The sequence below is a fragment of the Rhamphochromis sp. 'chilingali' genome (assembly GCF_963969265.1).
Source record: "Rhamphochromis sp. 'chilingali' genome assembly, chromosome: 14".
Taxonomy (NCBI): Eukaryota; Metazoa; Chordata; class Actinopteri; order Cichliformes; family Cichlidae; genus Rhamphochromis; species Rhamphochromis sp. 'chilingali'.
The window spans coordinates 14,471,023-14,489,174 of NC_137941.1; the positions used below are offsets into that span (position 1 = coordinate 14,471,023).

Below are 18,152 nucleotides of genomic sequence, written 5' to 3' on the forward strand. Positions count from 1 at the left end.
CTTTCCGCCCCCCCCCATCTCCTCTGCTCTTTGAGCTGCGTCCTCCCTGCGTCAGACGGCTCCATTCATGAAAAGTGTGACGTGAGCAGGTCTTCATCGTCCTGGTGACTATGCCGCCCTCCCACTCACAGCCCAGGTGCTGCAGGAGTTAGAGGAATGTCTGTCATCTTCCATCCTCTGCCTTCTCCCTCACTCCTGTTCTTTTATTATTATTTTTTTCCTTTCTTCTGAATCCCGACTGTCAGTTCGGTCTTCCTCTCGCCCGGCTTTTTCCCCCCCTCCACACATCCCTGCCTTAGCTGAGAGAGGACCATGAATCTGAGCCGTGTCTGCTGTGAGTAATCTGCTGATGCTATGTCTTTTGCCGTTCATCTGAGTGGAAGCACTGTAATGTGGAGGTACTTGTCCTTCTCATGCTTATGGGTATGATTTTTCTCTTTTGCACATCGCACATCTGCAGGGAGTCTGTCTGTGTGTATAGAGCACATGTCAGTATTTGTTCAGTAGCAGTGCTGCAGGAGTGTGTTGAGCAGTCGTGCATTGGTGCGTGCTGGAGCTATTTTAGGATCAGCGGTGACGCCGCTGCTGGGTTTTGGGTTTTTTCTTTCTTTTTTTTTCTTTTTTTTGATGCAGTGCTTCTCTGTGCCCTCTGAAGGACAGGTGGGATGTAGGTAAAGATACAGGGCAACAGACCCGCCCTCACCTGCTTTATTTTTGCCAGCAAATGCAATAAATAATAACAATAAATAAATAGATAAATAACTCCCCCTCAGTCTGACTTATCTGGGCCACATGTATTTTGTGTACAGTCACGGTCATTCCAAACCACACTGACTTTCCTTCCACTGCTTCTCATTCTCAACTCTCGCATATTTAACGTCCCCCTGCCCGCTTCGCCATGTTCGACTTTCCTGCAGCTCTTTACATCAACCTCTGTATTTACTTGGCAGCAGGAGAGTTCTGTGTGTGCCCACCTCTGTCCTCTGCTACTAAGCATGTTTATGTAACTACACAAGATGAGTAGCCAGCAGCCAGGCTTTAGAGGAGAGGAGGTGGAGGAGGGGACGACTCCAGCGTACGTACATCCAGCCGTCCTTTTGCAAGAGAGCATTAAAAAATAAAAAATAAAAAGCTGGATATTCATGTTTATGAGGGGTTTTCTCCAGAGTGTCTGACTTTGCTGATTGGGGGAGGTTCACTGCTTAGATTTACATGCATGCTGTGTTTTTAAGAGCAAGCAGGGAAAGCATGAAGCCAGGAGATAACAGGAGCACTAATGTGTATTGATTTTCTGGGCTTTCTGCTGTGCTAGAGAGGCTGTTTTTGAGCAGAAGGAAGAACATGTAGAACAACACCCACTTGGTCCCCTTAGAGTCTCTTGCCCCACTTTTCTTTCCTTTCCTTTTCTTTTTTTTTTTTTAGCTGGGGCTTTGTGTATTTTCATATTTCAGCCATTATAACGGTGTCAGTCACAGGCAGGCTCCTGCAATATGCATGTTTGTCTGTGGTGTCACTGTTTGTGTGTCTGTCTCTCTCCTTGTTGTTGTCGGGCCAGGCAGGCCGTCCCTATTAAAAGAGCACAAGGGGAATTGTTGTGGCAGCAACTGCCCTGTTGTGCAGTATTTTGTGTGTGTGTGTGTGTGTGTGTGTGTGTGTGTGTGTGTGTGTGTGTGCGCGCGCGTGCGTGCCGCTGTCTCCTGGTCGTGCAGGGCAGACAGGCCCGGTTCACATGGAGCCGGCTCCTCTTGTGTCCTTTGTTGTCGCTCTGGGAGTCTTTCCCACTGGAGCGTGGTCGGTACAGTTTCGCGCCGCGGGCAGCCACGGAAAACAGCAAAACATCTGTTTTTCTGTTTCGTCTTAATTTTTCCTCTGATTTCACTCATTCTGCAGTCCACCCTCCTTTTTATCTGCCTCATTCACAGCTTCTTTGGTCCCTTTTGCCTTCTTAATCTGCTTTTTTCCCCCTTTATCTACATTTCTCTGAGCCAGTCTCTCCCTCCACTGTCTCCTTGGCCTCACCATCCCTCTCTGTCTGTTCGAATTCATCAGCTATCTGGATGTGTGTGTGTGGGAGTGTGGTTAGTATTCATAAATAGACCTCTGTAGAGCTTTTATTGCTAAGCATCACTGGGAGCAGAGAGTCTGCTTGACTAGAAAGGCTCGTATTGAAGCCTTGAGAGTTTTGCAGAGGAGCATATGCCAGATAGTTGCAGATTTTTAGGCATTGTGTCCTGGTTGCAGTGCTGTCTGCAGCCTTGCCAAGAGGCTGGAGGGAGAGAGTGTGACGTGTCGATGGCGCACAAGCTTTTCTTCAGTTATTTATTTTCTCCGATTCTGGCTTGTACCAGATGAGGCTATTTGAGGCACAAGTTGTGTGTGTGTGTGTGTGTTTGGAGTGCTAATGATTCACAGTCGTGCTCATTCTGTTGGTCATCTGGAGGGTTTGAATGCTGACAGCACACTCTTCGGGTTTGTTTTTACTCACTCTTCATTCCCTCCTACTCATCGCCTCTCGTTGCCACTTTCATTCATGCACCTAACCTCCCCTCTCCTCCTCCTCCTCCACCTGACTCAATCTAGTCTTCACAACAAACCCAATTACACATGATCCCACCTGGCACTTTCCCTGTGGCTTCTAGCGGCAGCTTCGACCTTGTTCCTATTCGACCAGCAACGCCAGTCAGACCCTGAGCAGGCAGGTAAACGGGCAGGGATTATTGTTCTGTGACCCGCTTTCGCCTTCGGCCAATAACAGGTATTTTAAGTCCGCCCAGGTGAGTCAGCAGAGGGAATCAGAATATGAAAAAAGGGTATTAGTGGGAAATGTCAGCCGTGTGACGGCAGATGCCCGAGCGCTGTGCCAGATTCGTTTATTTCTCCCTTCCACAGCTCTTCCCCACACCAGCAGATTATTACTTTCACCCACCTACGGCAGCCTGTCCAATCCCCTCTGGCAGGCCTTGATAGCAAGCGAAAGCTGATTTACACGTCGGACCACATCCCCGACTATCAAATCAGGACCGGGCAGCTCACATTTCCGAGGAATTTATGGAAATATATGAGCAGCATGTTTACAAATTTCACACCATTGCTTAGTCACTAGATAAGCAGAGGCCGCAAAAGTCCATAGAGTGCACCGAGGAGAGAAACAAGCACAGACATCAGAGTTCAGCTGTTCAATTATGACCCAGAATAACCAAGACGAGCACATGCTCAGTGAAGACGAGCGCTGCTCTCACCATCTGTCTCTCACTCATGTTTGTTTCAAGACAAGAGGGAAGTGGGAGGCATGAAAGTGCTCTGTTGTTGCAGGTATTTCTTTCCTCCCAGAAATGAGCTCTCAGGAATGACCGGATGTGAAAGGCTGTGCCTCATTGTGCTGTAGGCATGTGTGCGATTTGATTTTGTTTGTAGGGCAGCTGTTGAACCTCCAGTATCTCATCAAGTGAGATGTTTACTTCTCTTCTGACATCTTATTGTTCAAAAGGAAGCTGAAGAACTGATCAGTGGAATGATATGGTTTTCCTCGTCCTCGTGACCTCTGTGGACGAGTTGACGTGATTGGTTCAGTTTGTCTGCTTGTTAGCGGGATTGCTCAGGTTTTAACGGAGGTGAGTTTAGGCTAAAGTTGGACGTGATTGACTTTTGATGCTGATCCACGTCTGTATCTGTATCCTGGAATGTTTTTAGAGGATTTGTTGCTATTTCAGTTCACATCTTTGCTAATATGTATAAAATGTAAACAAAAAAAAGGCTTGAGTGACATTATCTTGATATTCTAAAAACCAAATCCAGATCTAGATATCATTCTGTGTCCAAGACAAGGTAGCACATGTTACAACTACAGCCTTCACGCTTGTAGCCTCTCCAAGTGTTGGATGAGATTGAGTGCGACTGGAAGCAGAAGGTCAGGATGGATGCTGTGTTGACATGGTAACGTGTGAATGATGTGGTGGGATAGGGGCTAAATTGGTTCTTTGTCAGGGGGTCGCAGCTGTCACCTGAAGGGAGGTTCCCTCTATGGGTCCCAGCAGGGCTTCTCTTAATGAGGAGCACAGAGACGCAGATGCCGCCCGCAATGCCGCGTTTTGCGGGTGGACTGTGTACGTGCATTTACGCTCAAAGTATTGCTGAACGTCCTGCTGGCACAGAGTGTTGAAGCAGGATCTAAACAACCATACTGGCTTTTGCTGAGTGATACAAAAAAAACTGCATTCCCCCGTGAATTGCTGGGAGTAGTGGGATTATTGGATCTCGCCAGACACGCCCTGGGCATGTGTGCGTCTGTCTGTGTATGCGTGTTTGTGTGTGTGTGTGTGTGTGTGTGTGTGTGTGTGTGTGTGAGCATGTGTGCTCCCTGAACCTGATCCCCCTGCACCACCAGCTGTTGTATGCACTCGGATATGAAGCGTTACAATAACCAATTGCAGTGAGCTGTTTATCCGGCAGTGCTGCTCTGCTCTTTTAAGGTTGTATCTATATACTATGTATGTACATGTCATGATCTGTTAGGCTTTAGGTCACCTTTAGAGAGGCAAGAAATGAAAGGAATTATGTGGAGGATAAATTGAGGGGGAGGGCTGAATAGGGTCTGTGTTTGGACAAGCATGTCTCTAGAGCCCTGTAGAGGGATTAAATGATCAGCCTCTGATAATTTCTCCCTCTCTTCCTCCCTTTCTTTCTTTATTTTACTCATTCTGCTAAATAAGTGGGTTGTGTACTTCTGCGAAGCAGCACCGAGTTCGTGCAAACACTCCGTCGGTTTGTCCTTTTACTCAGTCACGATCTCTTTCGGAAAGTCCTGTAAATAAATGCCTGTGGAAATGAAACCCGCAGCACAGACATTATTCATGGGATTCTACGCCCATAGAGATCTTCCATTAGAGATTAATGGAAAAGAGCAAGAGGTCCATTTCCTGTTCTTGGTGCTGGATTTGTAGAATAAAGGCACTAAAGATTCTTGTTGTTTGGAAAGAGATTTAGTTAAAAACAAAAAAGTAAAAAGGTGTTAATTTTTAGGTCTTCCTGTGCATGTTTCTGTCCAGTCAGCCTTATCCACCCACAGCAAGCCCACGTCAGAAGCCCAGCTCTGAGAGCCGTTTGTGAGGTGGAATTACAGCATGGGCCTTTGCTCGTACAGCTCGTTTGTCTCTGCTTTGGAAGGGACTGATTTATTGGATACCTGAGAGAGCATTCTCTCCTTCCCCTGCACTCTCAGCAGCCTGCTTAGAGACAGGCCTGCATTATAGATGAGCTCCTGGCAGCCGCCCCACACTCACACCACTCATGTTACCCGTCCAGTAGATACACGGATACAGTACATGCTTTTGGCGAACACTTGCAAAAAGCATTGAACAGAAGCTTGGAATAAAAGTGGGATTAAAACTAAGTTTGAAGTCGGGACTCCAGGCAGTCTGTTGCAGCTTTGTCTGCAGAGAACTTATCTGCAGCCGAGTAATCAGGGCTTGTTTGTACTTTGACCCGTGCCAAGTGGAGGAGCTCTACGACCGTGCTGCAGAGAGCAACATAAACCACGCTGGCTTCAGTTGGACTATATGACTGTCCTCCTTCCACGTAACACAGAGCCAGGGTACTGCTCTGCCTCTCTGTCTCCTCCCTCCTGGACTTTGATCTTTTGTGACCGTGCGCACTGTGCAGCTTCTCACTATGTCCCTTTCTCTCTCTCTCTGTCTCCCACACCCTCTGTTTTCTACAGCTTGCTCAGGCATGATTGGATTTTTGTCCTTGTGGATTTAAAAGAGAAAAAGCTCAAGTGTCATTTACACAGTGATTGATTCACTTTTTTTCCCCTTTTGGGTAGATGAACACAGTCAGACTGTGGATAAAAGGCCATCTGTTTGTCTGAAAACACAGCTTGCGGCACACTTGCAACAAATTAAAGCCTCGGCCTGGAGGATTTGACCGGTTTTGACTTTGGCAACTCCTGGTGGCAGTGTTGGAAAAATGCACTGTGCGTACAGAACACCTCTAGTCCAGGTACACTGACCTGCTATATATGAGCGGCTACAAACCAAATTACTACATCATGAATGTAGGTACACTTACAGGAAAAAGGGCTTCAGCACAGGTAAGAAATAATATTATATTTGAGAAGCAATGAGTAGTAATCAAACACACAGAGATTTTAGTATAATATTAAAAATATTCAGAAATTGCTGCTGAATAATTAACCAGGAGTTAATTTTTTTTACTACTTTATGTTTTTATCCAAACATAGTTTTTATTATATTTCATCCTACTGTCGTAAATGCACTCAAATTAGTCATTGCCTGAAGTTCCCCACAGTCTCTTTAAAATCTGCCTTTTAGGAAATGACCGATCCTTTTAAAAGTTGCAAAATTGGTAGCAGAAGGTGAATAATGTTGATAGTTTTGGTTCTGTTGTTGCGTAATAAATAGTTTTGTTTGTCACGTTGCAAAATTGCTGGTAATTTTTAACTATGCCTGATGTTATCAGGCAAAAAGTGCTTGAGCATGAATGTTTGTGCTTAACCTTTGGATCGGTATGCATGATGAAATGATCTCTACTCGGGGTTCACCAGCTGGATGATCTTTCAGATTTATTTCCTGATTAGTGTTATTAAACTATCAAACCTTAACCTTCAGATCATGTGAGCCAGTGTTATGTAACACAACAAAATTTTAATGTTTTTTTTTTTTTTTTAATTATTATTATTTTGATTTTATGCTTTTGCCACGTCACCATCAGTGGACGTGGAAGTATTTGTGTAATATTTGTGGATGCAATAGGCAATTTGTCAGTGTGATTTGGTATTTTATTTCCTCAATTAACAAAGAATTATAATTATGCCATCCATCCATCCATCCAGTTCATGCTTATCCCAGCTGTCATGGGGCGAGAGGCAGGGTACTTCCTGGACAAGCCGTTAATCTTTCGCAGGGCTGGTCTAATCTGCATGTCAAAATAGCCTTCATCAAGACACCAAACCCCAAGTTGTAAATGTTAGGATAAAAGTTATAGTTTTATAAAGAGCAAGCAGGTTATATAAAGTTAGACATAGAAAAGGGTGCTTGTATGAATGGGTGAATGAGGCTTGCAGAAAGAAAGCACTTTGAGTGCTTAAATAGAGTAGAAAAGCTTTATAAAAGCACCAGTGCATTTACCAAATATGTCACAATATCAAAATCCAAATATAAAAGTGCATACAGAGGATTTGCATATTTTTTGTCGTTTATTTTTAAATGCTGTGTCCCTTCCTGACTCACAGACACATTAGGATGGTAAAGATCTTCACCTGGTGATTCTGTGTCGGTTTCTGACCCTCCGTGTTCACGGCTGCCTGGGCCTTTGTTGGCTTTAAGACTGAGAATGGGCTGTTCGTGCCAGATGTCTTCCTCTCAGCAGTCCTAATACACAGCAAGGTCTTTAATCCCGTCTACAGTGTTACTGCTTCAGAGAGATAATAGAAAAGCCTCGGTTGGTGTGTGTGATTGGTTTCGGCCGACTGTTTCCTATAAGTTTCCTAGAAATGAGTTATTAGTATTAATTCTGCAGTGTTGTCTCTTCCGCACTGAATTGATGCCTTTCTGATATTTCCAACATCATTTACCCTGCAGTGTTTGCACTGTGTAGCTAAAAATAATAATCATTAATGCTCTGTCAATCCCTGCAGATCTAATAGAGGACATGAGAGGTGTTCATGTCTGTTTTAGGACGTAATAGGGTCCTATCATGCAGACAGCTTTAATTATGTTTTATCTGAGGTGACTATAGTTATGTAAATGTATTTAATTGCATTCCTGTTTTTGTAGTTTTTAATCTAGTTAACAGTTTCTCATTCTGTTTTTCTCTTCAGGTGATTTTCAGCATTTAGACAAACCAGTGTGTTAGGACACGTCCCACTCATCGTCACTGGGCAGCCCATACACATGCACGACACCATGGGCAGCTCCCCTGAGGTGCTCTCTTGGACTTCCTGTCCAAGTCTACTGGTGGGCAAGCTGAAGGAGGAGCTCAAACTCACTGTGGTTGGGGACAGCATGAAGAAATCCAGCTCGCCTAACTCCCAACCGCAGCCTCCTCAGGCCCCTCTATCCAACTTACCTCCTCAGATCATCACAGACCTCGCTCCGCCGACACACCTGCCCGTTCCCCTGCTGCAGACGCCTGGCCAGGATGAGGAGTCCATGTTGGGCGGTACTAGTCCACCAAACGCAGCCCTGAGCGTGGACTCAACTCGGAGCGAAGGCGGACACTTTGACAACAGCGTGCTCCAGCTGCAGGAGCAGGACCACGAGGAAGCTGGGTCGCCGGCATCCCATGAGCACGTTGGATGTGGCAGCGGCATGGACGAGCATATGGGAGAGGGGGACTGTCCAATGGACCACAATGGAGAGGGCAAGCCGAACCTCCCGCATCACCCTGATGACATCAAGCTGCACTTCCAAAGAGCCCCTCCTGGGTCGGGAGGCTTCTTAGAGGGGCTCTTTGGCTGCCTGCGGCCTGTGTGGAACATTATTGGGAAGACCTACTCTACTGAATACAAGCTACAACAGCAAGGTAAACTTTGGGTTTTATCTTTCTGTTTTGCATCAGTTTAACACGCTAAATGCTTTTTGTTTAATTCAGATGTCCCCGTACCTGTGAAACTTCTGAGAAACGAACAAAAGATTCCCTCTTGTTTCTCCTAATGTATTCTGAAACTGTAATTGAATAGCCCGTCCTGGCTTCGCCGCTTTGCTGTTGCAAGTGAAGCTGCACAGCTGTCAGTTTGAATTGAGGTCATGGTAAAGGTAGGCTCACCTTGCCGCAGGGCTGCACGCTCAGGCTGGACGAGAGCTACGGGATATGAGTCGAGGTCAGACAGAACTGGGCTGGATCTCGTGGCTGCTTAGCCGTAGTCTGGGCTAGAGGTCGTAGCTTCTGTTTCTAAAACCACTTAAACAGCATGATTCAGTATTTGAAGGTCTAAGACATTTATAGGAGCTAAAGGCTTATTTATACAAATATTGGTAAGAACTATAAAATATGTACTTTCTGGTGTATTTTTGTGGTCATTTGTGGAAATTTACACCACTGTGGATTTGAAAGCTGTGATCAAAGTGCAGACTTTCAGCTATAATTCAAGGGTTTAACAAAAATATTGGAAGACAAAATGTGTGTGAATAAGAGGGAGGCAAGCAGAAAGATGCAGTCAGTAGTGAAGGTGGATGTGTTTAAGTACCCGATGCCAGCCATCCAAAGCGACGGGCAATGCACAAGAGGGGTGAAATGGAGAGAACAGGCAGGGTGGAGTGGGTGGAGATGAGTGTTAGGGGACAGAAGGATAGCAGCAAGGATGAAAGAAGGTTTTACAAGATAAGAGACCTGCTGTGATGGAGACGGTACCTATAGGTATCTGAACCTATGGAGCAGGTTTGGCCACGAGAGCCGGTGTCCTGCAGATTTTAGATCTCACCCTGGGTCTTCACACCTGAATCAAATGATTAGTTCATTACCAGACCTCTGGAGAACTTCGAGACGTGTTGAGGAGGTAATTTAGCCATTTAAATCATCTGTGATGGATCAAGGACGCATCTAAAACCTGCAGGACACCGGCCCTCGAGGTCTGGGTTTGGACACCACTGCTATAAACCAATATGAAGTATTTACTTCTTCATAACTTGTAGGAGTAGCTTCACATTTATATAAACCGAAATGAAAGACACACAAACATCCTTATCCTTGGGCTTTAAGCCTATAAAACACTGTTCTGAAAAGCAAGTATTACTGACATTACTGACAAAAAAGTTGCTAAAGAACACATGTAGTTCATCATGTACACTTTGCAAAGTACCAGGATGCTGTGGTCATTTTGACAAAACTTGCTAACCTGATTTCAGACATGTGGGAGGTTCCTTTCGAGGAGATTTCAGAGCTGCAGTGGCTCGGCAGCGGAGCACAGGGTGCCGTCTTCCTGGGCAAGTTTCGCTCCGAGGAAGTGGCTATCAAGAAGGTGCGAGAACAGAAGGAGACGGACATTAAACACCTGCGAAAGCTCAAGCATCCCAATATCATCAGCTTCAAGTAAGTCCACAGTCACTCGCCCTTGTGCGTGACGCGTTTGTTTCATCTGGTGGCGCTCTGGGTGTGTTTAACATGTATTCTGTCTTTTTTTCTGTGTCAGGGGTGTGTGCACCCAGGCACCTTGTTACTGCATTATCATGGAGTACTGTGCCCAGGGTCAGCTGTATGAGGTGCTGAGAGCGGGGAGGAAAGTGACCCCAAGGCTGCTGGTGGACTGGGCCACAGGCATTGCCAGCGGCATGAACTACCTACACCTGCACAAGATCATCCACAGAGACCTCAAGTCTCCTAAGTGAGTTTGTCGGGCAGGAAGCTGATTAACTTTCTGACGGAGGAGCATCTTATACATTTGTGTTGAGAAAACACAGTAGTAGACCCAAATCAAATTTAAGTTATTTACTCTTTTTTTTTTTTTTTTTGTGGGAATGAAATGCATAGTTTTCCTGGTGCATCATGAGTGCTGTGTTCACACAATCCATTCTTTCTGCTCTGAATAGTCTGACATTAACTCAAATACCATTCTCAAATTTAACAAAAGCTACTCGTCTTCATGTAAGAGTATGACAGATTGTTCTGTCTCATCCCCGCTGCACGCTTGCATCTCTAATCAATATCATCGTGCTGCAGCAGTGCCGCACACTGTATTAGTCAGCAGAATAATAGCAGTCTGAATGTGCTGGAAAGGTCAGACTCATTCGACTAATGGGGTGATTCAGATGCTTCTCTATCAGCGAAGTCGTTTTGGCTTAAAACTGATTCTAAGTGCTAAAGAAAAAAAAGCTCATACCCTGTAAAAACTTGTGCATTATCATCATCATCAGCCTGAATGTTTTAACCCCGGGCCAACTCATCCTGCTTTGTCTGCCTTTTTTTTTTTTTCCTTTCTTTTTTTTCTTTTTTTTACACTCCTCTTAACCAAATAGACTGACCTTGCTGTGTTTTCTCTTTGTGCATCTTTTAGTGTTTTGGTGACCCACAACGACACTGTGAAAATCTCAGACTTTGGCACATCCAAAGAGCTCAGTGATAAAAGTACAAAGATGTCATTTGCGGGGACGGTGGCCTGGATGGCCCCAGAAGTGATAAGAAATGAGCCTGTGTCTGAAAAAGTAGACATCTGGTGAGTAATAGATGAAGAAATATGAAGCAATGTTTAGCTTTTCCACATCATAGAAAAGGATGTTTTAAGTGTCATCTTTAATAGTCATGTTTCTGCAATGAAACCTGTCCATCTTTGCTTGTGTGTTGTAGGTCATTTGGAGTTGTGTTATGGGAGCTACTGACTGGAGAGATTCCCTACAAAGATGTGGACTCATCCGCCATTATTTGGGGTGTCGGGAGCAACAGTCTCCACCTTCCCGTCCCCTCCACGTGCCCGGACGGGTTTAAAATCCTCATGAAACAGACATGGTGAGCAAAAACAGCTTTTCTACTACATCACTTAAAATATGATGACTGCTAGAACGTAAACATACTCTGTGTATCTTCCTTCATGATTTTCATGAACTCCAGGCAGGGAAAGCCCAGGAATAGGCCGTCGTTTCGTCAGATTCTCCTACATCTCGACATCGCCTCTGCAGATGTTCTGGGAACTCCTCAGGAGACCTACTTTAAGTCTCAGGTCTGGACCAATACTGAGAAATGCAAGACTACACCTTAACTTTGTGTGCTTTTTGCAGTGTAATTCTTTGTGCAGTGAATGCTCTGGCTGCATGTTGACTGTGTAAGTCCATATTACAGGCAGAATGGAGGGAGGAGGTGAAGAAGCATTTTGAGAAGATCAAAAGTGAAGGCACCTGCATCCACAGGCTGGACGAGGAGCTGATCCGACGCAGGAGGGATGAACTCAGGTGTGTGGGGAAAAGAGAGCAGACATGTGGCTTGTTAATAGAAGACATGGTTTTTAATTTGTACATAAAGCAGAAGTTACTGGAGTTGAACATTTGGATGCATTTCATGCATGTTCTCAGGCATGCACTGGACATCCGGGAGCACTATGAGAGGAAATTGGAGAGAGCCAACAACCTCTACATGGAGCTCAGTGCCATCATGCTGCAGCTGGAGGTCCGAGAAAAGGAGCTGATGAAGTATGTCGATAAACATTTTTGTCACATCTGTGCTTTACTAGTATCCTGCTCTCATTGTGCCCGTATTTCCTCTTTCAACATTTCCAGTAACAAACTGCAACAGAACTGAAAGCATGTTCAGCTAGCTAGAATGACAAAAATGATCTGAATGGTATCGTCAGTATTTTTAGATTTTTCCTATGAGTCTCTGCTTTTTTTGACTTACACGTGATGTACATAAATAGTGAGTTTCTTAAATTATTGCAGATTCCTCGATGTAGCTTTACTTGTCAGGAATGCTTTTCACTTCCCATTAATGTTTGCTATGTTGTGTTTAACTAAAGTGCAGTGTGACTGCTTTTCCCCCATGATCTGACTTAAATCTAGTTCTGTGCATCACCGTAGGAGAGAGCAGGCGGTGGAGAAGAAATATCCCGGCAGCTACAAGCGCCACTTAGTCCGACCGATCGTTAGATCCAACGCTGTGGAGAAGCTCATCAAGAAGAAAGGAAGCATTTCCCACAAACCTGGGATGCCTCCCACCAAAAGGTCTGATTTTCAAACGTATTATGTCTATTAAAAGTTACACGTTCATGTATCTGTAGGTTCAGCTGCAGATGTGTGATTTATCGCAGTTCAGGTCAGAGTGTCATTTAAATACTTAAATGAACTGTTGAATACAATTCATATTTTCCAGGCCAGACCTGCTTCGCTCTGATGGCATCCCTAGCGTAGACCCTCTCCCGTCGCCCTCACCGCTGTCTGCTAGCCCGAAGGTCTCCACCCCTCCTGGCAAAGCCCGGTACCGAAGCAAGCCTCGTCACCGCCGCGCCAACAGCAAAGGAAGCCACAGCGAGTTCTCCACTGTGCTGAAACCCATTGCTGGAGCACCAGAAGAAACCCACTCTCTCCAGGAGCAACCGATCCACCATCATCACCACCACCACCCTCCTCAAACGGAGGGGAACTTTCTCCCCTTGAAAGGTCGCGAGCAGGCTGTTGTCAACTGTGCCAACAACCTGCGATACTTCGGCCCCGCCGCCGCCCTCCGTAGCCCTCAAACTGACCACATGCAGCGCCGCGTTTCTGGCTCCAGTCCTGACCTCATTTCCACCGCTGTGGATGCAGACACGCGACAGCGGACTTCATCCACCAGCTCCAAACCTGCATCAGGCGCTGGTGCTGGTTCTTTATGTCCCTGCTGCCAGGCTCACCCCTTCCCCGGCTGTCTACACTGTCAGGAGACCCCTCCCCTATCAAGCCACCCAGAGCTGCCGCACTACTCGCTGCTCAACACCCAAGAGGGCAACCAGTCTTCTCTGGGGGCGCACAACAAAGACACAGTCTCAGATGGAGAGACCACAAAGAAGACAGAGACGCAGGAACAGGATGCATCCCAGAACGCGCACACACTGCCCTCTGCACTGCCCCGCACTCTCAGGCCGCTCAGGAAGGTGAGCAGAGCTTTACGCCGATGAGTATGTAACGTGTGCTTGTGTGGGATTAAAAGCTGTTACCGCTTCTTTTTCAGGGTGGTGATGAGTCATCCGAAGAAGAAGAGGGAGAGGTGGATAGTGAAGTGGAGTTTCCAAGGAGACAGAGGTGAATACAGAAGGTCATTTAGTTTGCAGCAAAAGAAAATGATCTTTAGCAGATCAACTAGGAGCCATTTTCAAAAGAAACTGCTGCAGTAACCATGTGGAAGTTTTCTTTTCATTTTTTTCTCCCCTCTCTCCTTGACAGACCTCATCGCTGTATGAGCAGTTTCCAGTCCTATTCTACTTTCAGCTCAGAGAACCTGTCGGTGTCTGACGGAGAGGAAGGAAACACCAGTGACCACTCGCACAGCGGACCCCTGGAGAGGCTGAGCGCCAGTCAGGAGGAACACCTGGACGAGCTGCTGTCCCACACGCCGGACATCCCCATCGACATCTCCACCCAGTCAGACGGCCTCTCTGACAAGGAGTGTGCCGTCCGCAGGGTGAAGACGCAGATCTCGTTGGGGAAGCTGTGCTCCGACGAACACAGCTACGAGGTCAGTTTGCGTGAATCTCTATGCAGATGTAGCTCGAAGGGTGGTAAGATCCACCGCTTCAGTCCAGATAGCTCTCAGCAGCTTTGTAAAAAGACACGAGTCCAGACCATGTGGTCTTCTGACTTTAATGGTGTCCTAACATTTCCTCCAGCGCCACCATGAGCGGCTGTTTAAAGGATTACTACCAAAATGGGTTTAGCATGCAGATATGAGCATTTAGCTGAAAGCACTTCTGTGGCCAAATAAAGGCTCTCAGATGGTTTAAAGGGCTGGGCTTCTACATATAGACTGAAATAATGTGACACTATGCACATCACTTATTAATAGTAAGCCTTTGCTCTATCACTACTGATAAACACACTCTGTATTCGTATGTAGGGCATTAAATCATTTTACTTTGATGTTTAATTTATTCATTTACAGGGGACCGAATGTGCTCATTTCTAATTCTATATTTTTATCTTTGAACTTTGCTACAGTAGCTTTGAATGATTCTCAGTTTAAAAAAAAATCCCTGCAGCTCATCAGTTCATCCTCTGCCTGAAACAAGTGGTTTTAGCTGCTCCCCATGCACAAGCAGGAGCAAAGCCGTCTGCAGCCTGAGCTTTTGAGTCACAGGGGCTGTTTGGGTGTAATCAGTCCATACTGACCTTATTATAAACTATGGTACATCTTACATGCACCTTGAAAGAAGCGGGGGTTGCACCCGTTTTTTGGCTTCAGAACTGTTCTTCGTGGCACAAACTCAACAAGGTGCTAGAAACATTCCACAGAGATTTTGGTCCATATTCACATGATAGCATAACACAGTTGCTACAGATTTGCCGGCAGCACATCCACCCACTGTGGTCATAAAGGGGTGGATATGTCAGCAATACAAATAGCCTGTCATATTTAAAGTTGGAACTAATGAATCCAAACCCTTTTTGTTTGGAGTCATAAGAAACATTAATTTATGTTTATTTTATTTACTGCATTGCACAAAACCTCATTCTTGAGATCATAATGCATCTCAAATCATCCCTGATGCTGGATCTTTCTTAATGTTCCCCTGTTTGTTCCCTTTTGTCTCTCAGAATCCGCTACAGTTTGGGGACTCGGACTGCGATTCGTCAGAAGCAGAGTGCTCCGATGCCACTATTAGAAACAACAAAGTCGGGGCTCCTTCCTCGTGGTGAACCTGCCTAAAGGGCTCATCATCTTTCTTGCCTGGAGGCCATCATGTCCTTCTCTGCTCTGCAGAAAATACAGCAATAAGAGGACAAACATTGGAAACAAAGCTCCCTATAGCAACGTCCTATGTAATCTCTCCCATATGACCCCCACCCCTCATCTAGCACAGCATTCAGGCAACCCATTGCAGGGATTCCCTTTTGAATGATAATGTACAATAGATAGTTTAACGTTCATAATTTATTTTTGTCTGAGTTCTGAAGGAAAATTCAGGAGCTATGAGACTTCTCTGATCTGAACAGAGAGGAAATAAACAGACATTTTGAATCCAAACAAGGGTTTACTTTGTGATGGAGAGAGACCAGGACTGGAAGACGGTGTAGATGATGACGATGATGATCATGATAATGATGAGAAGGGCTTATCAATCAGAAGATGATGGCTTTAAGTGGGGAGATGCATAACTGCAGTAGTTGGTCTCTCAGGTGACTGACCCAGAATAAAAGCGGCTTTCAACATCTCACTGTTGTGGACAGACATCTCCAAACAACAAGCAATCGCTCAGCTCATACTGCAGCCTGACCAACCTGCTTTATCATGAGTTTACAGTATCAAGTCCCAGTACCCCACCTCCTCCGCTTCCACCCCGCCTCCCCACTGTGAGTAAAGTGGGGAGCATGGAGCTCATGGAAAACATTGTGAACACCAGCATGAACAACCTGCCTCGCAACTGGATTTTCTCCCTCCCTGAAACCACCGGATGTGTCTGTTCTTCAGGATCCCCCCGCCCTCACGTAGCTGTCGAAGCATGCTTCTGCAGCTCGCGAAATGAAAACGCTGCCCCAAGACTGCATGAAGCGGACAGAGCATCGGAGATAAAGACATGGCCGAGAGCTATAGGAAAAAAAATAAAAAAGAAAAGAGACTCTTCCTCTCTGACTCTGCTCGTCCTTCTCTTAAAGACATGCCAACGTCATCGTCATCAGCAATCAGATGTCACAGGCAGAGTTACTGAGGGAGTTATCTGTGTGTGAGAGTGTGAGTGAATGTGAGTGTGACAACGCAAAGTCCTTTCCTCTCCATTAGACATTACAGTTTCAAGTCTCATCTCAGGATCGTTCAAGGACTGTGAAACTGGACTGGACCAATTATATGAAGGAATGTGTTTTGTTTTTTTTGTTTTTTGAGCGGCACATATTAAGGACCATGCAGGAATACTCGAAAAGGTCTTACAGATAGCCTTGATGTTCAACGTTTTATTGCTGTAACAGACTTTAATGGGATGTGGAGACGAGGCATCCAGGTGCAGTATCCCATTTCTTGAAATCTTCAGGTTCGGCATGTTCCACGGATCATTTTCTAGCAGGGTGGATTATGCCGATGTCCAAAATGGTCATTATTTGCGAATTATAACAGCAATAACACTAGTGAGAAAGAAGTCGCTTGTTCAGGATCTTGCATGTCTAGCTGGCTAGACGCGAGCACAGTGACTGGTAGCCAGCGGAGAGCGCCAGGCGTCAGAGCTGCTTATAGAGGCTATTTTTTTAAGTCCAGAGTGGGATTTTAGAATTTCCTTTAAGGCACTTAAAATACTTAAATAAACACTAATCCATTCACATTCAAAGTGTGAATCTTGTAGGCCAGATTTATTTATTTTTCTTAAAATACTTCCTTATGTAGTCCCAAATAGTTAAAGAGTTTCTTGGTTAATCCTTTTTCACCAAACACATGCAAATACAGGTGCCTTTGATCACATGTTTAATAATTTATCAGTTTAACTCTTTTCACCATCAGCCCAGCTGCAGGGCCCTTTTAGAAGAGCTCTTTAAATGACCGTAATTCTGTTTCTGTTTGTGCCAGAGACACAATTCAAAGGGTTTCAGAAAGAAGGGATCACGAGCTTCACAGGGATATTTGTTGTGTCACGGTACCACAAAGCATTCACAAGGTACTGATGGCTGAACACGGACAGTAAAACCAACTAAGCCGAGATGTTACCATGTGCACTCCTCAACTGATTTTGCCTTGAGAGAAAATTCAAATGGTTCCTGAAAGATGAAAATTATTTTGTCATGTGTTGTGATAAGGGGTTAAGAAGCATATAGACCAAACTAAAAATGTATTATTTAAAAAATCTGAAAAAATATAGGCTTATGGTTAGCTAATGTCCTCTGTCCTCCTCAGCACACACACCTCCTTAAATCTGAATGGTTTATTCATTTATGATTCAAAATCAAAATAAATGCTACACTTCTTCCTAATAACTTGGAACATTAGTGCATGTAGTAAAGTGCAATCAAAGGTTTGAAAAAGCAAGAGCTCAAAGAGTTCCTTCTCTTTATCCAAAAAGGAGTGATTGGGAGGCTGGAGCTTCGCATTTCACACCTACAGCTAGTTAGGAATCCCCTGTTAACCGAACCTGAAGCCTGCATACGCAGAGACAACACAGGGAGAACATGCAAACTCCACACGGGGCTCAAATTTAGAAAAATCACAAGTTAAATGCTAATTTTAATATTTTGTCAAAAATCTGTTCTGGTTGTTTGTGGGTTTATAGTTGTGTCTTCAGCGGATAAAATGCATGCATGGTTGGTTCGAGGTCTTTCCCTGCAGCTTTCAGGCCATCTCCGATCTTTAGTGTGGCGCACAGTCTAATCAGCGTTGCGGCTTTTAGCACATACCACAGGTGGTTTCAGAATTTTTGTGTAATGGTGAGATGTTTCGCACTTTAGAGTTACATTTTTTTCCAAAGACTTCCAATTCACACAAACATGCACGGCTGCTTTTTTTTTTGAAAGGCAGTCAGGACTCGACATTGTTTTAAAGTTTTT

At 45.1% G+C, this 18,152-nt stretch overlaps 1 protein-coding gene across 8 annotated transcripts in view; it reads left to right on the plus strand.

Annotated features, from left to right (window-relative positions):
• map3k13 (mitogen-activated protein kinase kinase kinase 13) overlaps positions 1 to 18,152 on the plus strand; it is a 35,165-nt gene extending 17,013 nt beyond the window's left edge. For 5 of the 8 annotated variants that reach the window (XM_080902766.1, XM_080902772.1, XM_080902767.1 and 2 more), the window contains 13 exons: positions 7,838 to 8,541; positions 9,864 to 10,047; positions 10,148 to 10,339; positions 11,009 to 11,167; positions 11,299 to 11,457; positions 11,560 to 11,668; positions 11,788 to 11,897; positions 12,018 to 12,134; positions 12,501 to 12,662; positions 12,811 to 13,567; positions 13,645 to 13,715; positions 13,857 to 14,148; positions 15,225 to 18,152. In XM_080902766.1, coding sequence (XP_080758892.1) covers positions 7,911 to 8,541; positions 9,864 to 10,047; positions 10,148 to 10,339; positions 11,009 to 11,167; positions 11,299 to 11,457; positions 11,560 to 11,668; positions 11,788 to 11,897; positions 12,018 to 12,134; positions 12,501 to 12,662; positions 12,811 to 13,567; positions 13,645 to 13,715; positions 13,857 to 14,148; positions 15,225 to 15,326 — 3,045 coding nt within the window. In that variant the 5' untranslated portion in view covers positions 7,838 to 7,910 and the 3' untranslated portion in view covers positions 15,327 to 18,152. Of the gene's footprint in view, positions 1 to 75; positions 335 to 7,278; positions 7,404 to 7,837; positions 8,542 to 9,863; positions 10,048 to 10,147; positions 10,340 to 11,008; positions 11,168 to 11,298; positions 11,458 to 11,559; positions 11,669 to 11,787; positions 11,898 to 12,017; positions 12,135 to 12,500; positions 12,663 to 12,810; positions 13,568 to 13,644; positions 13,716 to 13,856; positions 14,149 to 15,224 lie in introns of those variants that run through there. The other 3 variants (XM_080902770.1, XM_080902771.1, XM_080902773.1) reach the window with 3 other exon arrangements.